This window comes from Podarcis cretensis, assembly GCF_951804945.1.
Source record: "Podarcis cretensis genome assembly, chromosome: 7".
NCBI lineage: Eukaryota > Metazoa > Chordata > Lepidosauria > Squamata > Lacertidae > Podarcis > Podarcis cretensis.
Genome location: NC_137176.1, coordinates 25,899,633 through 25,926,854, shown reverse-complemented (window position 1 = coordinate 25,926,854; position 27,222 = coordinate 25,899,633). Strand labels below are relative to the sequence as shown.

Below are 27,222 nucleotides of genomic sequence, written 5' to 3'. Positions count from 1 at the left end.
TTCTTTTCTGCCTGCAGTGCCTCACCTGATTGGATCTCTACCTTCCTGCATTAGTATCAAACCAGACCATTTCCTTTCCTGTCTGCCCTGTCCCTGCACCATCAGACAGATCCCCCGATTCTGATGTGGCCAATCAACTGCCCTTTAGACTGTCCTTCCTGCATGGTACTTTGACCCTTTGCCTAACAGCTGTACGATATCACTGAGACTGTCAGGCCCTGATCATGCAGATACAGTCTGGGGTAGAGAAAACACAATAGCAGCTTCTATGACATCACACGCAGGAGTAAAATTCATGGATGTGATTAGGAAGCCCACTTACGAATTTAAACAGCTCTCTTTTGTCCGTTTCAAAATAAAACAAAGAAAAACGGGATTGAAGGAAATAACACTTTACAGGCAACAATATTGACTCGTTTCCAGATTAACGTGATCAGAACTCCAGTCCCATAACAGGGATTTCCCAACCCTTCCTCCTCATTGTAGCTGTTACAACCACCAAAAGTCACTTCACAAGTCCAGGAGCCCTTGAATAATGCGGATTCTGATGTACAGTGGTACCTCGGGTTAAGTACTTAATTTGTTCCAGAGGTCCGTACTTAACCTGAAGCTGTTCTTAACCTGAAGCACCACTTTAGCTAATGGGGCCTCCTGCTGCTGCCACGCCGCCAGAGCACGATTTCTGTTCTCAACCTGAAGCAAAGTTCTTAACTTGAAGCACTATATCTGGGTTAGCGGAGTATGTAACCTGAAGTGTATGTAACCTGAGGTACCACTCTATAGGGAAATCAGTAAAAACAGAGGCAGGGAGTCATGTATGTTCAGAGAACTTCCATTTGCACAAGGTTCATCCACCCAGTTTCTGAGCTTGTCCACTTGCTATTGCTAGTCACACACCACGTCACTAAGAACATAAGAAAAGCCTGCTGTATCAGGCGAATGGCCTATCTAGTTCAGCATACTGTTCTCACAGTGGCCAACCAGATCCCCCTGAGAACCTCACAAGCAGGACCTGAGTGCAACAATACTCTCTCTGCTTGTGATGCCCAGCAGCTCATATTCATAGGCATACTGCCTACCTCTGACAGCGGTGGAAGAAACAGCCATTGTGGCTAGTAGCCACTGATAGCATTATCCTCTATCTAATTTATCTAATCCTTTTTAAAAGCATCCAAGTTGGTGGCCGTCACTACCGTTCATGGCAACAAATTCCATAGTTTGTGTGCTATGTGACAAAGTACTTTTGTCTGCCCTAAATCTTCCCACGTTCAGCTGCAATAGACGTCCCCAAGTTATAACAGAGGGAGAAAAACTCCCTCTTTACACCATGCATACTTTTATAAACATGAAGTCTTCTCTTTTTCTTTAAACTAAATGTTGTACCTGATCTCATAAGGGGAGTTGCTCCATCCCTTTAGTAATTTTTGTTGCTTTTTTCCAGCTCAACAAGATGCTTTTTGAGAGGAGGCAACTAGAATTGTAGACAGCATTCAAAGCGTGGCCACATTGTAGATTTGTGTAATGGTATTGTGATATAGGCAGTTCTTTTTTTTCATTTTCATTACCTTTTCTAGCGATACCTAGATATTGAATTCACCTTTCCCCCCCCCACCTGCTGTACATTGGGCCGACATCTTCAATGAGATATTCACTTACCGCCCTGAGCCTGGCCTTGGCTGGGGAGGGCAGGGTATAAATAAAATATTATTATTATTATTATTATTATTATTATTATTATTATTATTATTACCACCCCCAAGATCTCTGCTCAGTTCCAGTTCAGCCCCCAAGACAATGTAAGTGAAATTAAGATTATTATTTTTTGCTCCTATGTGTATTCTGGAGAGTCTTCAACTCTCAGGAGTAGAGTGGCTTTTCAGAGGGTGCAGGGGACTGAAATGGGTAGGAGCAAATGTTGAAACGCCATCATATAAGTAGAGTTTTGCTTGTGCTATTCTAGATCCAAGCCCATACCTAAGAACAGGGACCGAATGAGACTGTAGAAATGTTCAGGGTCCACTTTGCTTCGCTCTTCACAAAAATGGTAGTCTATGACCACATAAGCCAAAAACATGTAAATAGCTTGACATTTGGTATTATGTGAACCAATCCTAATCTTTTTCCCACACCAACTTTTTAATAAGACTGCATATTTGAAAACTATCTCATTACAACCAGAAATAAACATGTCCTCAAATTCCATCCATTCATGATTTTTGGCATTATTTGTATATTTAGTTGTTGAGAAATAAAAAGTTGGTAATGGACTGATACGTACGTTCTCACTGCTCCAAGTTAAATGTTTGTGGGAATCTATATTAATTTGAAATAGGGCTCTCTTGGGGGTATGCAAGGATTTTTGTAACATGTCTTGCTATTTTTTCTTTACATTGTATAGGAATGAATCATTGACTGCTAAGTGCTTACTGTTGCACTAGTATTAGAACGTATCTAACAGATGGTTTATTGTGCTGTCCTTTACCAAATAAAAAGGAATAAATCATCTTCACAGAACAAAACAAGACACAGAAGATTCATATATCAGCACTGCTGATACATTACTTATCCCCCCCATCCCCACCCACAGTGGTACTGACTGCCATCCAAAATATAATATAAACACACTTACATGCAGCCATAATGTAACCTGCTTGCATCATGTGTAACATCAAAACATTATTGTAAGTTGCTTTTGATAGGCAGATTCTGAGATCAATATTACTCAGGCAAATGATCATGCAAATATTTAAGTCACCATTGTTTCTAACAGCACCACATTACCTCAGCATTAAAGCTCGCTTACAACCCAAAGTACATTGTTTAAATATTTTTTAAAATAAGCACAAGAGATTCAACCCACAGCATTATTCTTTCTGCATACATATGTGATTGTTAGCTTGAGAAATATTACACCACTGAAAGGTCAAAAATAATACAGTATATATCTGACAGAGTTACCATGGGAAGTCAAAATCCCTGTTGTGTATCAACAAGGTATAAATGTAGAAGGGGTTCTGAAAGGCCTTCAGTACTAGTAAAAATATTATAGGAAGCTTCTAAAATGCTCACAAAAATATCTACATTTGCTGCACTCTCCAGTAACTATACAGCAGTGCTAAATCTTGAAGTTTTGCTTTCCAGTCCATTAAATCCTGGAACAGTTGTTTATTTCCGTTTTAAAGTTTCATAGTCCGGAATTGAATGCATTTTGCAAATTCAGTGTCTCCAGGAATTAACAAGGGACCTATTATGCAGGAGTTAATCTCTGGGGAGTGAGATATTCAAGATGACCTCTATCACAGTTATGAATTGCTTCAGAACAATTTTGGGATGGCTTCAAATCACGTGAAAGATCTGGAATGTTACTTACATCACCAACATGTGTTACTGGTGGAGACCCCAGCTGAGTGCATTCTATCTGGTGGCCAGCACATTTGGAAACTCACTGGTATTGCTAAATAAACTCCACAATTATTTCCAGTGCAACAAATATTTGCAGAAGAAGCTGGGCCAGCATTCACACACAGAGAGAAGACTTTAGGTTGAAAAAAACGCCCCAGTAAATTCTGCATTACCAAGGAGGTTTAGATTGAAGGGTGGGGTCAGGTGCAATAGAGAGGCTCATCCTTAAATGTATGCCTATTTCCTCGCAATTGTTTATTGAATCAAACTTGTTTTGTTTAATGCACATCATTTATGTTTTAAATGAAGTATTTCTGCTGGGGAGTTTTCAAAATTCCATTTGAAATGGAAAGATAAGGACAATTTCACACTGCTACATTTATTGATGTGATCATATATGTGAATACCAACACATGGAATAGGTTCTACATGTGGCACTAAACTTTTTCCCAGTAGCCATAATTAAAGATAGTGTGGTTGCCTCCCTCTTTCTGCAGTCTGGCACACTAGGCTTTCTCTATGTGCTCATAGACCTGCACACAACCGTGTGGTGGAAATAAAGATTTTCAAGAGAAACAGAAATCAATTCTGACATTTCTCGTAGTTAGCAACTGTATGATTCTCTCTCCCCCAAAAAGTCTTAACTGCGAAAAACATTGTTTATAAATGTTTGTACAAGTTATGTAACGGTAACCGCGCTATTTCCTAAACTAACCTCTGCAACAATTATATTCAAATGAGAGAACCAAAAAGGCCTTCTGGAATTAAGATGGGAATTGTTTTGTCTCATCACTGCAAGCAGCCATCAAGAAATAGCAGGATTTTGAAAGCTTTCAGCGCAATTGAAATATATCATCTTAATACTTAACATGACCACAGAAAGAACATTTTGGAGGTGAACGGAGGGATACTTCATGAATACTAGTTTCCAGCCCCCTTTCAGAAGAATTTAGCAAAGAATGTAAACCTGAAAATCTATTTTTAATATGCACGAGGTAGTCTTCTGCATTACTTCTCTAGATAAGCTGAGAGAAATGTATGGTTAGAGGTATATCTCTGTGTGATGTACATTTTCTCTGAAGCAGTTCCAATAAAGCATACAAAAAGCAGTACTTTAAAGTACACTTTTCACCAACAGCATACCTCAACGTAGTCCTTGGCGTGACCCCAGTCTCTCTTGGCATCCAGATTGCCCAAACTGAAACATTCCAGTTGCCCCAGGTGGATCTTAGCAACGGAACGACTAATTTTTCGAGTTACAAAGTTAGCCCCTAAAATAAAGAGAAAGATAGCATAACGGGATTAGAAACTGTCTGGTAACTGTCTGATAGCTGATCCCAAGAAATACAGTTTATGATAATTTCTTTCAGCCTTCCCTCCTCCTTGTATCAATCACCTAAATTCTGTCATCATTTATCATTTCTGAAAGCCAAGGAGTGCCAACATACATGTCACATTAGCTATAGTCTCTCATCAAATAACTTTCTTTGAAACTCTAAGCATCCCTAATCTGAAGCTTCAGTATTAAATCTGGCACGAGGCCAAGAAAAGCAAATTCAAATAGAGACTTCTGAAAATAAGAAAATAAAAACAAGACTGCAACCCAAACATTAAAGGCTTGGGCCTTTCAAAAAGTTGGGGTGAAATAGAAATTTGCATGCTAAAATGTTTAGCAAGAGAAATGAGATCTCAGTCCCCTGTAACTTGTTATCTGAGCGCTCATTTGTGGAGTAGCAAATGTGAAAATTCAGAACTCTTTAGAGCAGGCATGGCCCAGATGTTTTGGGACTACAACTCCCATCATCTCTAGCAAACAGGACCAGTGGTCAGGGATGATGGGAATTGTAGTCTCAAAACATCTGGAGGGCCAAGTTTGGCCATGCCTGCTTTAGAGCTCTCAAGAGGGCAAGAAGGAGACACCTCTGCCCTTCATTCATTTGAAGCTCAAGCAGACCCAAATAAAGATGCATGTGTTGAACAGTCCAGAATCCACTGAAACGTAAGACTATAGAAGTGCTCAGTCCAAAGAATCTGCCCATTATGATGATAATTAACTATGTGATGTCTGAAGTCTAGGAGCCACAAAACAACTCCAAGGAAGAGGATGTATGCCTCCTAGAACAGGGATTCCAAGCCCTGGTCCACAAACCCAGGCTGGATCGAGACACATCGAAGAAGTGTTTCACTTAAACGTGTTGCAAACTTTGCGTGAGAAATCGGGTTAGCAAAAATGGGACTTCACAGCGCCATCTGGTGTTGCAGGGTTGGAATGCATAAACAATGCATATGTTTTTCTTCGTAATCTAGCTGAGTCCCAAGAGTTGTCCACAAGCTTCATTCAGAAGGTCTATGGAGTGTCTGCGAGGGACATTTAAAATCTGAATTCTATATAATTACACAATATGAGAAATACTGGGAAATTTTTAATGTCTGATGTTTTACAATTTTTTTATATGTGCTGTAAGGAGCCCAGGGTATAAATAATAAATTATCTATAATATAATATAATATAATATAATATAATATAATATAATATAATAATAAAGCAATAAAATACAATTAAAAGCCACACAGTATATATCACAGCATATTGCAACGGCCACAACAAGCAGGAAAAGAAAATAAGTAAACGATCCACCAAGGCTCACAGCAATTTTCAAGTAGTCCATGGGGGGAAAGTTTAGGAACCACTGTCCTAGATCCTTGTATGACCCTAGTCATACCTCGGGTTGAAGTAGCTTCAGGTTAAGTATTTTCAGGTTGTGCTCTGCGGCGACCCAGAAGTAATGGAGCACGCTACTTCCGGGTTTTGCCGCTTGCGCATGCGCAGACGCTCAAAATGACATCACGTGCATGCGCGGAAGCGGCAAAACGCAACCCGCAGACGCGCAGTCGCATCTTACGTTCTATTCAGGATGCGAACGGGGCTCTGGAACGGATTCCGTTTGCATCCAGAGGTACCACTGTATATGAACAGGGGTATTCCCCTGAGATTTAGGGCATGCGAAATGAAGCCTAGATGTTCCACAACAGGCCATGATGTCACTCTTGGGCCACATAGGTAAGCTTTGCCTTTGAACAGGGCTGCATAGGCTTTGGGTTGGAATCAACAGCACAGTCCTGCTTCCTCTAGTTGTGTGAAGTGGGGAATTAACCTCACCCCAAAATAAAATTCTACGCTTTTGAAGGTATAGTCTAATGGCAAAAAGACTGGATTAGCAATGAATTAGTGGATTAGAAGAATTAGTGATTCTTCTTGGGTTTAATAGATCTGTAAGTTTTTCACACAAAGCAGAGTTTTACAGCCAGCTAGCCTTAGCTATTATCAAGTGAGTACATTTAGAATATTCCAGTGCTTTTTTTGGGGGGGGGGTACACGGGTACGCATACCCCTAAACATTTTGTGAATCTAACTTTGGCCTCATTGAGGGGCAAGATTTCAATATGAGTAGGAAAATGAGAGTACCCCTAAACATTCTTTTAGAAAAAAAGCACTGGAATATTCCATAACTAATATTATTTGCCCAAAAATGGAAGGAAGAAGAGGTCCCGACGAGAGAATAATAGATACAGAAGTTAATGGACTACACAGAAATGGCAAAATTTACCTGTAGAGTAAGAAATCAGTATAATTTTTTTAAATAAAGGAATGGAAATGGTTTATTGAGTATTTACAAACGAACTGTAAACAAATCAAGACATTGGCAGAATTAGTGTAAAAACCTGCAGTTCCAAAATATATATGGGATATAAATGGGAATAGATATATAAAAGAATATGTTGAGATAACTTGGCGTATGCAGGAAGATGAAAAGAAATGTAAAGAACCACAGAAAGAGGGGGAAGGGAGTCATAGCTTGAAATGTTAAAATTATGATTGAGTAATTGTTGTAATATATACTGTATTTTTTGCTCTATAAGATGCACCAGACCACAAGACGCACCTAGTTTTTGGAGGAGGAAAAAAAGAAAAACAATATTCTGAATCTCAGAAGCCAAAACAGCAAGAGGGATCGCTGCGCAGTGAAAGCAGCAATCCCTCTTGCTGTTCTGGCTTCTGGGATAGCTGCGCAGCCTGCATTCGCTCCATAAGACGCACACACACATTTCCCCTTACTTTTTAGGAGGGAAAAAGTGAGTCTTATAGAGCAAAAAATACGGTAAATGAAAATTATAAATAAAAAATAAAAATAGAATATTCCCTAGCTATCAGTAGATTTATTGTGCAGTAGATAAAAGGTTAGCTGCTCAACTGAAAACCTATGATAACAAAAAAGGAACCAAGAGTTCCAAATATGCAGAGAATATTCTAATCAACACAATAAATTTTATTATATCTTTTCTGAAAATTACTGTGTTAACTTTTGAGCTTTATAGCAACTTTCTGGCATTCTGGAACATAATCATACTGCAGTTTGATTACCCAAGAGCTGAAATACTCTTTAGCAAGCCTCCCCTCCCCGCCCACAACTCCCCAAGAAAGTAAAAATATACAATCCAGGTTGCAGACTGCAAAAAATCTAGCAAGTGAATCTAATAGCTTTCAGCACTGCATGTCCATACTTTGTATCAGCAGCGAGATCTGTAATCATCACGTGCATTGCAGTGAGTTTTAGTGCCTGACCTACTGGGTTCAATCATGAAAGCTTCCGTTCTGCAATGATTACCTCTTGAGGGAACATTAAATATGTTTGGAAGAATGGTTGAGAGCTACCAATTCCACACACAATTGAAGGACTGCAAATAGTATACAGAAGATGGATGGCCCCAGGTCTCTGCATACCAGGCAATTTACTAATTCCTGCATACCAGGAATTAGCTGCCACTGTAATGTATTTCAAGGGCCGTACAGTGTAAATATATCCACTTCTCCTGGTCCAAACCAGATAATTAAAAAATAGGCTTTTATTTTTTAAAAAAGTAAATAATGGGATGGATCTACAAATGGGGAGGAAGGAGATTTTTGTTTATTCCGCCTTCCCCGTGCCCCCTGGAAAGTTGCTGCAGAGGGATGGGGGACCCCCTCAGACAGCACGTGAGGTGGCACAGAGGACCACAGAGAGAAATGGTATCAGAAAAAAATGTAATAATAATATTTATTACTCATACCCCACCCATCTGGCCGTGCCTCCCCAGCCACTCTGGGCGGCTCCCAACAGAATATTAAAAACACGATAAAACATCAAACATTAAAAACTTCCCCAAACAAGGCTGGCTTCAGATGTCTTCTAAAAGTTAGGTAGTTGTTTATTTCCTTGACATCTGATGGGAGGCCCTCCCAAGAAGACCCTCTGCCTGGTTCCCTGTAACTTGGCTTCTCGCAGTGAGGGAACCGCCAGAAGGCCCTAAGAGCTGGACCTCAGTGTCTGGGCTGAACGACGAAGTGGAGACGCTCCTTCAGTTATACTGGGCTGAGGCCGTTTAGGGCTTTAAAGGTCAGCACCAATATTTTGAATTGTGCTTGGAAACATACTGGGAGCCAATGTAGGTCTTTCAGGACCGGTGTTATATGGTCTCAGCGGTCACTCCCCATCACCAGAAAGCTGCCGCATTCTGGATTAGTCCCATGTAGAGCGAATTGCAATAGTCCCAGAGGGAGATAACTAGAGCATGCACCACTCTGGTGAGACAGTCTGCAAGTAGGTAGGGTCACAGCCTGCGTACCAGGCTGAGTTCAGTAACTAAAATTTTGTAATTTAAAGGGTAGCATTTTGTAGTCTTAAGTTCTCTTGCTAGAAAAAGAAGAAACCATACACAAGCTTAACATGAATCAACAGGGCGATGAAGCAATAAAAGAAAGAAAAAGAAAATGTTTTTGCTCTTCTAGGCCGCATCAACAGAAGTATAGTGTCCAGGTCAAGGGAAGTAATAGTCCCACTTTGCTCTGCCTTGGTCAGACCACACCCAATTCTGGATGCCACAATTTAAGGAAAATATTGACAAGCTGGAACGTGTTCAGAGAAGGGCAACCAAGATGATCAAAGGTCTGGAAACCAAGCCTTATGAGGAATGGTTGAGGGAGCAGGGTATGTTTAACCTAGAAAAGAGGAGACTGAGAGGAGATATACTGGTAACAGCCATCTTCAAATATCTCAAGGGCTGTCACATGGAAGAGGGAGCAAGCTTGTTTTCTCCTGCTCCGGAGAAATGACATAAGAAGTGTCTCTGTTCCTGAAAGTCTGAGGCTGTATTCACATCCCTGCTTACAGTGCACTCACTGCATTTCCAGTGCTGGGTTTTTAATCTCTGTTCAGATGATGTTATCTAAAATGCATATGTATCCTGCACTTTGTTTAGGAGGATGCTGCTGTAGCTTCTCAAACAACCTTCACACTGACTGGGGTTGTTAAGCCATTCCTAATTCTTCTCTAGTCAAGATGTGATGTGTACACAAACAGAAACTAATCTGACACCAGGGAAGCTGTACGGATGTGAACAGCTGGCGGTGGCGGGAAAAGGCGGCAGCAGGGGAAAGAGCTGTAAAAGGCATTGGGGGAAGCAACTTCACTGGTACAGTGGTACCTCGGGTTAAGTACTTAATTTGTTCCGGAGGTCCGTACTTAACCTGAAACTGTTCTTAACCTGAAGCACCACTTTAGCTAATGGGGCCTCCCGCTGCTGCCACGCCGCCAGAGCATGATTTCTGTTCTCATCCTGAAGCAAAGTTCTTAACCTGAAGCACTATTTCTGGGTTAACGGAGTCTGTAACCTGAAGCATATGTAACCTGAAACATATGTAACCTGAGGTACCACTGCAATGTGAACACACCCTTAGTTGCTCTATGGGGTTACAATTATGCAGATGACATTCTAACAGGAAATTGGTCACAGGAAAAGGGGACTGTGAACAAACCCATATGTGCTGAAAGATGCTTGGAATATCTCCCAATAAATACACAGGCCTAACTGTTTCACCTGAGAACAATCTTGATAACCAAAGAGTAGAGTTGACGTTCTTTAAGAAACACAATGCAATCTGAACACTGAGAACATGCTTCCTCAAACTCAGCCCTCCAGATGTTTTTGGCCTACAACTCCCATGATCCCTAGCTAGCAGGACCAGTGGTCAAGGATGAGGGGAATTGTAGTCTCAAAACATCTGGAGGGCCGAGTTTGAGGAAGCCTGATTTAGAAGATTTCAGCAAAATGTCTCTTCATAGATCACTTCGCTCACAAAAGCACAACTGAATATAAAATATTAAGCGAGCAATAACTTGGTTTCCATTGAATGCAGAAACGAATCTAGAACCACACATCCTAAATTTGGAAGTCATTGCCTTTCAGTGGAAAGTCAGTGTTCTCATTAAGTTTTGAAAGCAAAAGAAAACAATTTCCTCTTTGACCTTGTTCCTTATAGAAGGAATTCAGGCCTTGGAGACTTCATATTTTCCAATCTGCTGCCTCACTGATTGTGGTAATATTTGTGAGCTGTTGGGGCTGGATCTCCCTTCAGGCCTGGTTAAGCAAGACAAGACACTGGGAAATTGTCATGCCTCGTTGCACCACTACGATGGGAGAGCCGATGCCTTATTTGCCCACCAAGCTCTGCCAAAAGCAACATTACTTAAATTGTAGGTACTCAAAACTTAAAGCAAGCTTGCTTGAAGGAATGTTAAACTTTGAAAACCGATCATTTGCAAGCATGCATGTTCTGGGAAAAGGTACTTACAATCTTTTTGCAAGCACTCACCAGCAGCAAGCCTTTTAAAATAAGCTTATTATGATTGCTCTTCAATCATCATAATATTGGGCTCTGGTGTGTGTGGCTGGGGGGATTACCCCAAAATTGGATAGAGGCAGCTGCTATGAGGGGGAGTTACACTAGCAGAAGTTGCCGCCTCATGATTTTTTGTGATGCTCTCAGACCGCAGCACCGCACTGCACCCCATTTAGCAATGTCCCCTTTCTTTCCCTTGAGAAAAACCTTTCAGATGGCTCTGGGGGTTGCCTGAGGGGCAGGGAAGTCAGTTTCTGCCAGTCTCAGCCACACAGTCTTCTCTGAATCCAGCGTATTATTTAGATACATACCTGATTTTTAAACACAAGATTAACAGAATGGCAAAAGTGTTGAACTCCAAAAAGGAAGGAAAGAGTCTCAAATTATAAATACAAGTGAAATGAATAGCACAGAGAAAACCCAAGATCTAAAGATCTATACTATTTAACTATGATGGATGTCTATCTGTCATGGATGCTTTAGCTGAGATTCCTGCAATGAACTAGATGGCCCTTGGGGTCCCTTCTAACTCTACGATTCTGCGATTCTATGTTTCTCCTTAACTTAACCTAAACATGCATTCCGACTTTCAGCAGAACACATGAGGGCACAACCGGTCTAGGGGGCACGGGAACCAGGTATGCCAAATTTCTCTCAACACATCCAAACATCCAATCTCTGTATTCCTGACCAATGTGCGTTCAGCATGAGGGGCTGAAGGGATATTCTAAGTACCGTATTTTTCGCTCTATAAGACACACCAGACCATAAGACGCATCTAGTTTTTGGAGGAGGAAAACAAGAAAAAAAAAATATTCTGAATCCCAGAAGCCATAACAGCAAGAGGGATCTGGCTTCTGGGATAGCCTCTTGCTGTCCTGGCTTATGGGATACCCGCGCGCAGCCTCTCCCGGGCAGTGGGATGAGGCTGCGCATGGCGAAGGCAGAAGCCAGGACAGCAAGCGGGATCGCTGCGCACACACGCTCCACGTGGCTCTTTAAAGGGAGCGCTGAGCAGAGCCTCCTGCCTGCATTCGCTCCATAAGACGCACACACATTTCCCCTTACTTTTTAGGAGGGGGAAGTGCGTCTTATAGAGTGAAAAATAAGGTACATTCAGATGAGCATGGCTAGAAGCCCCTGCATTCGGAAATCTTGCATGATTAGCTGAATGTGCTTAGTCTCTTCTTTCAGAGGTGAGTCCTCCCACCGCAGGGTAGCTAGGTCATCTCTACCAACCTTAAAGAAAGATTTTAAGTCAAAGTATGACAGATACTTGTATGAGCTCCTTACGCAGCTGAAGGGAAGGGAACAACTGCTCAGCTAATCTTCACCAATAATCTTAACTCTCTCTGAGCAAAGACTCAGACTGGGGAGAGTGGATATGTCACAGACCACAGAGACATGGTTACCCTTGCCCTTCTACTTTCCAAGACCCAGAAATATTTCACCTGTCCTGCTTATCATACATATACTAATCTTGTGTCAGTTGTGTTGCACAGGCACTCCACAAAACAGCAGCATCTTAAAGCAAAAGATGTGGCTTAGGCGGTTAACATCTAATATTCTTCTGTCACATATGTTGCTATGTCAGTCTTCACAGAGCATGCTTTTATGAGCATTATTATTATAAATCTAGTGACAATCAAGAAGCTATGCAAAGCCAATTTATATAACTTATTATACAAAGCAGCTTTTATACAAAACAGTTACTGGCAGGTAGCCATGTCAGAGAAGGAAAGGCATCGTTATGAGCCGCCCATCGTTAGAACGTTTCTGTTGTTCTCATTACTTGAAAGCAGGAAAGCCTCTTAAAGTTTTTTGATCCAAGCTGTCATTTGTCAGGGAATGGGGACAAGACAAATGACTGTAAAGCAATGCAATTGGGTTTCTTACCTCTGCAATGTCTTACTTGACTCCCATGAAACATTTTCCCCCCTGTTATTCATTCTTGCCATGTTAAAGTAAACTTATGGACTACCCAGAAACAGATGAATGCAATCAGTCTAGCAGAAATGATATCTTTTCACCAAAGGAAAGCAAATAGCTTTGCTTCCCCTATAACAACTATTTCTGAAACTTAATTCAGTCTTTAAATAGTTTGTACAACATTAAACACAAGGTCAGGCTCAGGGAGCAATAATTATTAAAGATTAAGGAGAATACTGAAGTACTTTGTGTTTTGCTGAACAGTTAAATCAACAGAGTTTCGCTTTCTTTTTTTGATGTTAAATGATACTATTGATTCTCTCCCCCCTCCAACATAATTGACAACGACTGACCTAGGCATCCAAGGAAAGGCTGTTTCAAAAAAAATTGGACCAATCAAGGGTCACAGATAGAGTAAGAAGAAGCCCTGCACTGAGATGCTTGTATTTATTGTCCTTGGTATGGTGGCGCTGTGGTCTAAACCACTGAGCCTCTTGGGCTTGCCGATCAGAAGGTCGGCGGTTCAAATCCGCACAACGGGGTGAGATCCCATTGCTGCTGCCAACCTAGCAGTTCGAAAGCACACCACTGAAAGCAGATGCTGCGGCGGAAAGGTAAATGGCATTTCTGTGTGCTCTGGTTTCCATCACGGTGTTCCGTTGCACCAGTAGCAGTTTAGTCATGCTGGCCACATGACCTGGAAAAGCTGTCTGCGGACAAATGCCGGCTCCCTCAGCCTAAAAGCGAGATGAGCACCGCAACCCCATAGTCGCCTTTGACTGGACTTAAACGTCCAGGGGTCCTTTGCCTTTACCACTGCAGGCCCAAATCTAGTATTTGTGGGATAAAATGTATGTGAAATTAAGCAAATACACTTTTAATTAATCAAACAGTGCCTTAGGACACAATGCTCAACAACATGGGTAGGCAAACTAAGGCCCGGAGGCAGGACCTGGCGCAATCGCCTTCTAACTATGGCCCGGACGGTCCAGAAATCAGCATGTTTTTACATGAGTAGAATGTGTGCTTTTATTTAAAATGCATCTCTGGGTTATCTGTGGGGCATAGGAATTCGTTCATTCCCCCCCCCCTTCCAAAATGTAGTCCAGCTCCCCACAAAGTCTGAGGGAAAGTGGACCAGCCCCCTGCTGAAAAAGTTTGCTGGCCCCTGCTCAGCAACATACACTGCTATCTAAATGTCCTGAGAACTTTGCTCTAGTGTTAGATATAAGCCAGTTTGTTAACTGCAGGGATGTGAATGACACAAACACTCAAAAGCTACTGGATCTTAAAATTTTGATTTATATGACATGTTGCATGAATAATGGACATCAGTTATAGCTTGGCTATGATCAGAGGATATCTGAATTGGTCATTATCTTATTACAAAGTTCTAATTACATGATTTTGACAATCTGTCCTTTTATTTCATTCAGAAGTAAGATATGAGATGCCGAAAGCTCTGACTTTGGAAGCCTTGCTCCCTTCCTAACACACACACACACACAGAGAGAGAGAGAGAGAGAGAGAGAGAGAGAGAGAGAGAGAGAGTCCACAGTTACTCATTGGCAAGAGCATCAAAGCAAGTCTTGGTTTTGGGAAGCAGATTACAACTCTGACAATGTGTTCAACTGTAGCTAGGTTTTTAAACAATAAAAGCATGGGTGCCACAACGGAGAGAGTCTGGCAGTGCTTTTTCGTCATTTGAATAGAATATGACAAAGAATTCCCTGGGAATTACACTACATCATGATGTGTTATTCCCACTGGGGAATTATCTTTCAAAGTGAAGAAGGAACACTGGTTGCTGTTCCTCTGCTATTTGAAAAATCAAGAATGGTGCTATTGTTTGTTTAGGGGAGGGGACACTCAGCTGCTTCACTGAAACAGTAAATTCCTCCATCTTTTTATGTTGTCAGTTTGAGGAAGCTCCTAATGGTTTTTTCCTTCTCTAAAAAACAGCAGAAAAGGTCCAGTGGATTTTTCTGAATGACTATTGTTGTCAACATGCAGCAGTTCTAAAATCAACTCAGTTATGTTTTAATAGTCATCTAAAAATTAAATCAAAATATTTCATGTTAGTTCACAGAGCAGAAGCAGTTCTGGTCTGTGAAAGTCTCCAATTTCCACCATGGAACCACCTGAATTCACTGTTACAAATTTGAGCAAGAAAACTTATTTTGTCTTAAAGCTTGGGGGGGGGCACTTATCAAGTATAATGAAATAGTAAACAACTACTTACTATTCTGCTCAAGCCCCCTTTATTTTGACTCCTGAATGACTAAGACTATACTGAGAACATTCCACCATTTTCAGGACGTATGTTATTACAATTTGCTCTTTTTCACCTCCCACACTACGTAGGTGTTTTAGTGTTGATAAAGTTATGAAACTGAATAGCTCTTAAGCAATTAAGAAAAACAATATTTCTCTCCTTTCCAGAATTACAAGATATGCATACATTTCACACTAACTATTTGGGCACAATGGCACCAGTCTCATCCAAAGATCTATTCTAACTGCTTTTGTTCATGTTCTAATGGGAGCAGAATTGAATGCATTTTAGGACAGAAAGTTCTTGTTCATCAGTAAGTGGCACACACACATATACATGTACACACGTATTTCTAAAAGAAAATGGTCTGTAACTTAGAATCTCAGGCTCCCAATATCCAGAGGGATAATAAATGTATCAGAGAGAACTATAAGACTGGAAACTCAGTGGGAAGTAGTCTCAGAGCTGGGTAGAATGTCAAAGAAACCTTGCAGATCAAAGGCAGTGATGAATACAGAAATCTTTCTTCTTTCTCAAAACCATAACACACTCTTTAAAGAGGCACCCTGACCTGAAAATTACTCCATATGAAATCCAGGTTACTCCCAATTATAGAAATATCAGAAACCGTGCAGGACATTTTTGGAAAGTTGGATGATTCATATTACAAACTTTTTATTTAATCTGAAAGCAAATGTTATAATTAGGCAAACAAACCTCTGTTCTTTTATATAGCAGCAAAGCTCCTAAATGGTTTTCTCACCTTTAAACCTCTAGTATTCTTCACTCTTGCATCAAAATAGACTGCTTGTAAAATGATAGCAGAAGCACCCCTGTCTGACTTTTTGGGAGACAGTCCCCCACTGTCTTGGAATCATTGTGAATCACTCTGAGAACCCTGTGGAAGGATATTTGACTTGTTTCTGCCATTCAGAAATGGGAATGGATGGATGGCAGCTGAAATACATTTAAATAGTGTAAAAGTGCCGTGGGAAAGGAGTGGCAGTAGGACTGCCTCGTGTTATTTTATATCTCCGTTTCAAAATAAGTTCTACAATAATGAACATTACGCTTCCTGTCTTTCACACGTACACACCGACTCACTATCTCACACACATTTTCTCTATCTACCCCCAGAGCACTTTCAAACGATGGGGAAAGTGGAACACAGTAATCAATAGTCTACGGGTGTTTTTCTTTTTTTGTGCCCTTGATTTGATGGGTATGGATTCTGGCATATTTTTCCTTATAGCCAATGAACAAAAGAGCACAGGTGTGAGGCTGTCAGAGCGCGATCTTAACATGAAACCTGCACTAGGTGAGCAATAGGCACTGCTATTAGGAGAAACCCTATCATTGGGAATTGGTTATTTTATTTCAGTGAAATAGAAAGTTTGCAACTCCATCAATTCTGCCACTGATTCCCCCCGCCCCCCGAACTATTATATAGTGTTTTGAGCCGGTCCACAAAATGAATAATTATTTTATATGTGAAAGCTTTCATTATGTGGGTTTAGAATTTATCTTGAGACCAGTTACAATGCATTCCTGTTCAGACATGCACAAGAGAATGCAGAAATTTTCAATATTTTTCTTACCTCTCCTAGGACTCTCATGGTTGAAGAGAATACCATTCACAGCAAAGAGATTGTAGGCCTCCCTGAAGTTCACCACAATCCAATATGCATATAGCTTGGCTGCCCCTATAACAATAATTGTAACTTATTTATTGAAAATGTTAATTTAACCCCTCTCCAAATAGGCAAAACCACATTATTTCCATCTTTCCATTTTTATTTTTATTTCACAAAGAGAGAGAATGCTTTAAGGAAAAACAAGTAAGGTTTTTAATGGAAATGGTAGCTGATATCCAACAAGCAGTGACAGATCACATTCACATTGTAGGATTTGTACTGGGTAAGAAATGTGGAGGGGGGAAAAATGCAGAGTAGAATGTAGAAAATGTTACTGCCTTCACTTTAAACTTTGGTACAAAAGCCTTCAGTTTTAGCAGGCCAGCTTGTAAACTGTCGTTCCAGAAAATAAGTTAAGATCTAAAATTGGTTGCAACCTCAAGATTTGTGATGCCAGACTCCCATTTGCCTCAAACTTTTGTGCCTCCATCAGCACAAATAACTTTGTGCTTCATGGCAGCTAATTAGGATGCAATATGTAGGCAGGGACAAGCATAGACATAAGCTTACATACTTACCATATGGTGATCTGGGATAAAAAGGAGTGGTCTCCTTTTGTGGTATTTCTTGCACTTTCCCATAAAGCTCACTTGTTGAAGCTTGGTAGAACTTCACAGAGTCTATGAGGCCGCATGTCTTGATAGCATCAAGCAACCGTAAAGTGCCAATTCCATCAACATCAGCAGTATATTCAGCCAAATCAAAAGATATCTGTCACAGCAGAAATAAAGACAGAACAAACACTAAAATACTTGGCAAAATGTTTCAGCATTAAATTGTTGCACTTAAGGTTTCAACCATGCTTATTACCAAAACTGCAAGATTGCATACACAAACACACATATATTTGCCATATGCATATGAGGCATTTTTAAATTTTAATTTTTGCAAATTTCATTCTTACATGCATATAGATGCAGAGAGATATATATGGAGCATCAGATAAATGTGGATCCTTTTCTCATGGATCTTTGTTCTGTCCTATTTCCTGAGTGTGTGTTGCTATGCACTGATTTCACTTCTAATCTGTACAAAGTTATTCATTAGACTGATATTGTAATCAGTAAACTTCAGGTTAACCTACAATGAAAGCCACAAAAGTATAAAGGAAAGAAGAATGTCTTTTGTTTGCTAAATTACCACCACAATCGCAAAAGTTGCTTAACATTGAAACTGAGAAGGCTATTGCTACCACCATTCACATTACACAGGGAATAGCATCTTGACTTTCAAACTTTCATTTGCAATATGAATTGCTCTACTTTAGAAGCAGAAATAAAATTTGCCACTTCGATTCAGCAAGTCGGAATACACTTAAATGTACTTTTGTGCAAGTCACACGAATCTTTCTAGAGGCCTCACACGTCTTACGTCTTTTATCACCCGCATGGCTGTTGGAAAATCGGAAACTAAAGCTTCTTCCACCTCCGCCACTCTGCCAGATGGAGCTTTATTTGTTGAATTTTCCCCAATTCTACAACTATTAAAGGCACAGGAACCTTGCCAGAAAAGGTGGCAGCTTTACCCACACCTCAACATTCCCCACGGCTACTGAGAGGACTCCCCAAGGACCTAGGTATCTGGATATGTATTAGCAACCTCTCCAGGAGCTAAAGCTTAATATAGACAGCTGAAGGACAAGGGATTGCCTAAAAAAAAAAAAAAAAAGACTCGGCTGCAAAAGGAGGAAGATAGGGCAGGCCTGCATAAGGCTGGAAACCCTAAAGCAAATAGAGATTTGTGGGTCTGGTTTCCTGAGAAACTGCTTTTATTACAAGCATATATATATATATATATATTATATTGGAAAGGTCCAAAGGTGAAGTCATTCTCTATTCATTGATGGCGAAATGAAAGAGATCATTAAGTGGTTGTCATAGCAGGGGCAGCATAGTTGGACAGGATTGGTGGTGCTGTCATGCACAAGATTCCCAAGGGGTGACCATACCACCCTGTCCCCTGCATATTGTTTTCTTTTAAAAGGCTGAGAACAATTACCCCCAAACTTTGCCAGGACTGACAAAATACTGGAGTCAGTATAAGGCAGTTCCTTATAGCCCTATAGAGTTTTACACATTATTTCCTACTGAAATATGTAGACGCTTTTTTTTCTGAGAAGGTTCATGTTTTTTTCACACTGTGCAAATTTTGGATGTCTTTGCCAAATTACAGCACTGCATATGAGCCCCACAGAAAAGTATTTTTAGGCCGCCTACTCACACGTACCTATTTTATTAATGTTTTGCTTTGCTATAGCCTACAGTCTTGGTTAGTAAAAAATGTTTTACATTCACTAACCAAGTGCATAGGCTCAAGCAAAGCAAAATGTCAATAAAATAGGTATATAGTGGTACCTAGGGTTACGTACGCTTCATGTTACATACGCTTCAGGTTACAGACTCCGCTAACCCAGAAATAATACCTCAGGTTAAGAACTTTGCTTCAGGATGAGAACAGAAATCGTGCTCCAGTGGCATCAGCAGGAGGCCCCATTAGCTAAAGTGGTGCTTCAGGTTAAGAACAGACCTCCGGAACAAATTAAGTACGTAACCAGGGGTACCACTGTATGTGAGTAGGTTGCTTTGAGGTAATTCTTAATTACTATAGGCCTTTACTAAAAACGCCCCACCTGAAATGCCTGTTGCAAAAGGTAAATCTGCATAACTGTAAACAAGCAGACTTTTAAAATTTAAATGATAAATCCCTAATGTTCTCTCCCACAAAGAAACCTGGGAATTTAAACCTGTACTGCTTAGAGTTCCCACTACTATGGGAAGAAAGAGCACAGAACAAATATGAAACAAAGTAATACGCAATACATCAGCTCTCCCACTGATTGCGAGTCTTGGAAAATATCATCTTGGAGGGAAATGGGCTGGGAGCATGGCTTGATATGAGGTGTTCTTCTCTCCCCCACAACAATACTTAATCCAGGTGTCTGCTGACTTGAGCACTTTTGCCAAGTTCAAATCAAACAGAAGTTTAGAGAGTAAAAATAAAATAAAATACAACACTTGGGAGTTTGCCAGCGGAGTACATAATATAGGTCCGCCGATATCCTCCCACAATCTCCCACAGTGGTACCTCAGGTTAAGAACTTGCTTCAGGATGAGAACAGAAATTGTGTGGCGGCAGTGCGGCGGCAGTGGGAGGCCCCATTAGCTAAAGTGGTACCTCAGGTTAAGAACAGTTTCAGGTTAAGAACGGACCTCCAGAACGAATTAAGTTCTTAACCCGAGGTACCACTGTATCAGGTTTCTCAAGTCTCCCTTAGCATTCAATCATCCTTGGTACAACTGTCCTAACTCTTCAGTGATATCAGAGCAGCCAAGTCAATAGCAATCAGAAAGGAGCCCTATGTCTATCTGGGCTCATGATGACAATATAGCAGGAGATCTAATGGTAGACAGAGCATTCACAGTTCCTCTGCTTGTCAAAGTTTTCTGTGACATCACAGCAGTTCGGCCATATGACACCTATGCCCTATGAACATGCTAGTTTGCATATCAGGTGATTAGATAAACGTTATGGGCTCTGGTGGGATTATAATCCCTTTTTATATTTTAAATTTCACTGCATCTATTATGTTTCTGGGTTCACACACACTATCTATGCACCTTCGCTATTAATCTCTCCATCTCAGAAGGAATGAAAAGATTTTACAACAATAACATACTGGTGTGGAGGAAACAACAAGGAAAAATATAAGGTGGTATATTAGAGAATGTAAAAACTTCAGAATGGCTATTAACCTTTGTCCCAAATATGTATTCACACATGCAAAACAATCCTAAGCATGTTTATCCCCAGCAAAATACAGCTGAGTTCAAGAGAATTTACTGCCTAGTAAGGATGTTTAAGATCGCACCCTTTTGCTATTAATTTGAAGGAGCCGAGGAACTATCAGGTTATATAGGGCAAGGAATTAATTTTTTTAAGCAAATTGTTTGAAGCCTCAATTAACATAAATATTTTAACAGTGGGAGAGAGAATGCTAATATTTTTCAACATCATTTTTCAAGAAGCTTATCACTCTCACACACCCAAATTCTGCAGTGCAGCCAGGAAAGGATTTACAGTTTGAAATGTTCCAACATCAATGATCAGTGACACAGTAATGCTCCGAAAGTTTTCTTACATGGTGAAATCCAGCTGTCCTAAAGGCTTTAAACATCTTTCCCCCTTTTTTTAAAGCCCCAAAGGGTAGTCTTGCAAAGTCACTAGAGAACTTTAGCAAGGGAGTTGTAAAAGGATAACCAATTCATTTTGTTTTATAGGAGTCATGGGAATCAACAACAATGAATAAAATGTGGGAGGGAAAAGGTGACTTTGAAAATTTCCTTTCAGTATTTTGTTATTAATTTTTATACAGACAGCTGAATAAATGGCTGGTTGACATCTAATTCAGTTTTAAAACGTTGTGGGGGGATTCTTGGGTTGTCTTTGTTTTTTATTTTTAGTATGTGTTTTGTGATTTTTTATACAGGTACTGTGATTTTATATTGTGAACTGCCCTGAGATTGATAGGTATAGGGCAGTATAATAAATAAACAAACAAACAAACTAAATTCTTTTAATCAGTCTTTTTATTTTTATTTTTTAAAAGGTAGCTTCAAGTATGCAGTATATCATGGTAGTTCTGTAAATTTACCACTATATCTTCACAGTGGGACTATTTAAACAAAGAAATCTGACAATTTCTGAAGCAATGGACTAGCTTCCTTTGAATTAACCAGACTTAACCACAATCTGCCACTCTGAACAGCATAACAAAGAGTTGTTGACCTAAAGAATTCCCCCCCCCCCAAAAAAAAACCTCTTCCTCCCAGTCACAGGGAGGAGGAAAGTGGGAGTATACAAGCCTTGGGAGAGCTAGAGCCATTCACGTTGAAAACCATGACTTAGTGTGACATCAGAACATTTCTTACATCAGTACAGTGGCCCATAGATTTTGTTCAGCTACCCACTTTTTGTGCTGTGATCTCAGCACTGCACTGGTTCATGCTGCTGCAAATGCCATGAAGGGAAGGCTTGACTATAGTAGTTGACACTGATTTTTTTAATTGTAAGGTTTTATGGTATTTTTTGCTCATAGTTAAGCTGTGTATTGTATTTATTACTTGCTGTTCACTGCTCTGGGGTTCCCTTGGGATGTTCAGTGATTTATAAATATAATTAAAATGAAAGTGTGTGTGAGAGAGAGAGAATATCCATCATATAGGATCGAGCTTGAAAAAGTTAAGTTTAGGACTTTGAGAATTTTCCAGTATGTGAGATGAAACTGAAGTTTCCATATATATATATATATATATATATATATTTAAAAAGGTAAATAAGATAATGGAATTCTGCATCAGTACAAGATCTAAAGAAAACACACAGAGTATCTCAGAAAAAAAGGAAACAGGCATGTTACAGATTTGGGTTACAAATTCGAGCACATCACTGTTTTAAGTTTCATTTACTGTGACTCTCCGCAGCAGTTTTATTAAAAACTGTCAGTACTTCTATGCTTTCCTTATTAAAATTGCTGTTAGAAATACAGTGCTCAAAGCAGATATAATTTTTCCATATACTGACAGAGTTTAATACATTTCACAAATGAAACATACACCATGGTGCAACCCATCGTTGTCTTTAAAGGTTCAGCAAGTACAATGAAAGGAGAGGTTAGGAGAAAGTGAGCAATGTTTTCCTTAAAAACCCAATATATATATATATTGCTATATTATCATCTTATTTTTCTGTCAACTTTTAAAGTGAGGAAAGGGATTAATGAGGAATGTGGTTAAATGTATTCTACTTATACCCTTGGTCATAAGGAAGAAGATTGCATACATAAGGATCTACGAGTCCGCTGGATGAAGCCCATCTAATCTATCACCCTATTTACAGAGCGGCCAAACAGAGGCCTGTGGGAAACCCAGAAGAAGGACCCAAACACAAGAGAATTCTCATTTACTCTGTAGGTTTACAGCAACTGGTATTCAGAAGGATGCTGACTCTGACCATGGAGACAGAGCATAGTCATCATGCCTAGTAGCCATCCAAGCTGGTGGCCATCGCTGTGTCCTGAGTGAGCAAGTCCTCCAGTTTAACTATGCACTGCATAAGGAAGTACTGTCTTTTATCTACCCTGAATCCCCCAAGATTCAACTTCATTGGATGTCCGTGAGTTCTAGTGTTATGACAGAGAGAAACTTATCTGTCTGCTTTCTCCATTTCATGAATATTTTTTATAAACTTCTATCGTGTCACCTTTAGTTGCTTTTTCTCTAAACCACCAAGTGAAGTGCTCCCCTTGAACATCATGCTAAATACAGCAAACACTACTAAGCACAGAATGAGTCAATTATACTGCCGCTCTTAAAAATTAGTATTATTTTTCATTCTTATATATGTGCAATTTTCTGAAAGATTAACTGACTAAAGTGGATCCCATTCTCCGTTCAAAACAGAATGCATGCTCGTTTTGTCTCCATCGGCTCACAGTATGTAATTTAGAAGCAACTGAAGAAACTTTAGCTAAGATATGCAAAAGTAAAATATACCCAAATGCCTTAAATATACACACACATTTAGGAAGGAAGGAAGCCAGCCTGCCTGCCTGCCCGCAAACTTATGTAATTACTTGTGTGCCTCTTCTACCTATTTTCAAACACTTGTTACCTTCCAATGAGAAATCTCAACTCAGAAACTTAGGGTCTTTTGCTACACCTGTCCAGTTAACGTAAAGAGAAAGTAATGTATGAACTAGGGAGTGTAGCCCATATTTAGGTATAAGAAGTCTACAAAATATCTATACACAAACACATGGAGTATCTGTTAAGAGAAGCAGAAGTATCTGCCTGATGCTCACACCACCTCACGTTTAATGTTCTGATTATACAAGAATAGGCCTTCCTTCCTTTGGGTCCTAACTGATGTAAAATAGGCAATGTCAGTGTGCATCTTGACAATGACAGCTGCTGCTACATGCTAATGGAAGCATTTTTCATTTTTTGTTGTGCGTGCTTAGATTTTTTTTACTTTGCTTTCTTTATTCTTAACAAATAATGTGTACAATTCTAATGAAAGAGTGAATTAAATGCAACAGATTTGTGCTAACCACATCCTGTCTCCTGCATAAAATAAGGGAAGGTAACACATGCAACAACTTTCTATAATTTACAGTGGGTGTTATGAAAACACAGATTGGCTAAAGGATTTAAGAGTTGTATCCAATATTAGTCAAAGCAGACTAACTGAACTTAATGGACTCTACTGACTTAGGTCCCATAATCTTATTGGGTTTGCTCTGAGCAGAACTTTGTTAGATACAGTCCATAAGATATTAATTGGACAAGTTATGTCATTGAATGCCAATGATTTAAATGCGGATTGAGTGTAGCTAACTTAGACTGGATCCAATAATAAACACCATCATATCTTTCAATTTTTGTTTTTATGTATAAGTCAGAAACTTGGGGGTGTTTTCATTCTTCAGCAATGTAATGTAAAACAAGCAGTGAAGTTTACAAAATTTCCACACATTTCAATATACATTGGCTCTCTGTTTTAAATATAGACACGTCTAAGCATAAATAATTATAGTGTGTTCCAAAATAGCAAGCAGACAAGTTCCATTGAGTCACAGAAAATTAGTGCATCTTGATATTTTCAGACACCTTTTTTTGGCAACATGAAAGAGGAAAAACCTTCCTAGCAACAAGTATGTAATTCTACAGTGGCTTTAATCCAATCTATTTAAAAACACCATTTCAGTGTTACACAGATCCTGCACAATTTATAGGGAGTTTCTTATGCTACATAACTCAAGTGCATTACAAATTAACAGGCACCCAAGAGCACACAATACAACAGGGAGATAATGTAATTTGAGACTAAACCACATAATTAACATAATTGCATTTGTGTATGCTTAAAAGCATTACTGTTCCCTTAAACTATCTATTGACAAGTTTTTAATCTTGCTCCTTTGAAAACCATTGAAAACACTGGTCTCAAGAAAGCATTCAAATGAACTGAAAAGAAAACTAAGCACAGTAACAGAAACATTTGCTAAATAGATTTTTTTTAAGCACAACTGAGGCTCCAACACTTTGGCCACCTCAAGAGAAGAGAAGACTCCCTGGAAAAGACCCTGATGTTGGGAAAGATGGAAGGCACAAGGAGAAGGGGATGACAGAGGACGAGATGGTTGGACAGTGTTCTCGAAGGTAAACAGCATGAGTTTGACCAAACTGCGGGAGGCAGTGGAAGACAGGAGTGCCTGGCGTGCTCTGGTCCATGGGGTCACAAAGAGTCGGACACGACTAAGCGACTAAACAACAAGATGAAGCACAACTGATGCAAAATAATAAATCCCAATATATACAATAAATAACAGTATTTAATTTGCACAGTAGCTTTGTTTTTAAAAAAAATTTTGTTTTCTCATATCTAGCTACTAATTTGTTTTCTCATATCTAGCTACTAATTTTTGCACAGTAGCTTTGTTTTTAAAAAAATTCTTACAAAAACATTTTGCTGTTGTTTTTTTCAACTCTTTCATATAAAAGTATGACTTTCCCTTGACAGCTTTAGAGCACAATTTCATGCATGCTTATTTAGAAGAAAGTCCCACTCTGTCCAATTGGGCTTACTGCCTAGGGCAGGGGTAGGCAACCTAAGGCCCATGGGCCGGATGCGGCCCAATCGCCTTCTCAATCCGGCCCACGGATGGTCGGGGAATCAGCGTGTTTTTACATGAGTAGAATGTGTCCTTTTATTTAAAATGCATCTCTGGGTTATTTGTGGGGCCTGTCTGGTGTTTTTACATGAGTAGAATGTGTGCTTTTATATAAAATGCATCTCTGGGTTACTTGTGGGGCCTGTCTGGTGTTTTTACATGAGTAGAATGTGTGCTTTTATATAAAATGCATCTCTGGGTTGTTTGTGGGGCATAGGAATTTGTTCATCTTTTCCTCTTCAAAATATAGTCCGGCCCACCACATGGTCTGAGGGACAGTGGACCGGCCCGCGACTGAAAAAGGTTGCTGACCCCTGGCCTAAGGAGTGTATTTAAGATTCCACCCTAAATCTACATACCCTAAGAGTTTGAAGGCAGAGATCTGAACACAACCGTTTGGATGTGCTTATCCATAATTGTACTTTAGTTACCAATAAGGGCATTAGCTATCATGACAGCAAAAGCAAAGCTACTTCTTTAAAGGGGTAAAACCTAAATAAGCAATTACAAATGCCTTCGAATCATCTTTTCAAAAAACGCACACCTTATTTCCAGTCAACAAGTAATTCGTGCAATTAGGTGTGTTTCCACTTCATCTTATCAGGGAGAACAATCTTAAGCAGTATTACATTTCATGTAAACAACTGAGTGAACAATAGTGGCACTCAAAGTACCATGCCACAACAAAAATACATCTCACCAATGTTTTATCATTCAGCTAATAAGATAAGCCTTAAAAGGACCTGTGCTATTAGCTTCAGGTACCCAAAGGCAATTTGGAAACTGTCTTTCTCAAAAGTGAATTTCCAGGCAGACTGTGTCTTATAGTCTTTTCCCTGTCCTCTGCTGCATATTACAGATATCACAATGTATATAGCCTATACACTTCAGAAAGCTTAAGTTGAGAAACAATGGATTTCTAAAGACGAATACTAATAAAATGCCCCAAACATCACAAGTACGACATGGCTAAAGGTAAGCCTCTGAATCCTATCTTATAAGAAAAATCACAATAACTGAAATAGAAGTGAAACTTTGAACTTGGGTGAGTCTTAAGGTTGAAGGAACTCTTACTATTCCACACAATTACATACAACTTCCAAATTGCGAAGCTAACCCAAGGAATCATATAGATTAATAGCTAGTAATTTTCACTGTAGAGAAAAACATAGACCTGAGAACTTGTAAAGAGCTCTTCAGTAGTATAAAAGGCATTAGAATGATCCAGATGGCAAATTAATCTGAATCTGCTTCTTATTCCTACAAAATTTATGATTTGCAAAAAGGTGGGTGGGCAGCAATCTGAAAGCCTGGCATATGTAGAGACCACAGTCAAAAAAATAATTTGGCTATCCAGAAAACGGCTACAATATCAGGGAAAATAAAAAAATTGCCAAGACCAGGCACTTAAAATTCTGCCTTACACTGCACACAGTTTCTTAAAGGTCCAAATACCACAGGAAATAAGTGCTTA

At 39.7% G+C, this 27,222-nt stretch overlaps 1 protein-coding gene across 2 annotated transcripts in view; it reads right to left on the bottom strand.

Annotated features, from left to right (window-relative positions):
- The window catches only part of GMDS (GDP-mannose 4,6-dehydratase), a 297,379-nt gene that overhangs the window by 198,251 nt on the left and 71,906 nt on the right, over positions 1 to 27,222 (bottom strand). For both annotated transcript variants that reach the window (XM_079985072.1, XM_079985071.1), the window contains exons 5-7: positions 17,536 to 17,728; positions 16,922 to 17,026; positions 4,546 to 4,673 (exon numbers count right to left, since the gene is read on the bottom strand). In XM_079985072.1, the coding sequence (XP_079841198.1) occupies positions 4,546 to 4,673; positions 16,922 to 17,026; positions 17,536 to 17,728 (426 nt within the window). The remainder of the gene's footprint in view (positions 1 to 4,545; positions 4,674 to 16,921; positions 17,027 to 17,535; positions 17,729 to 27,222) is intronic.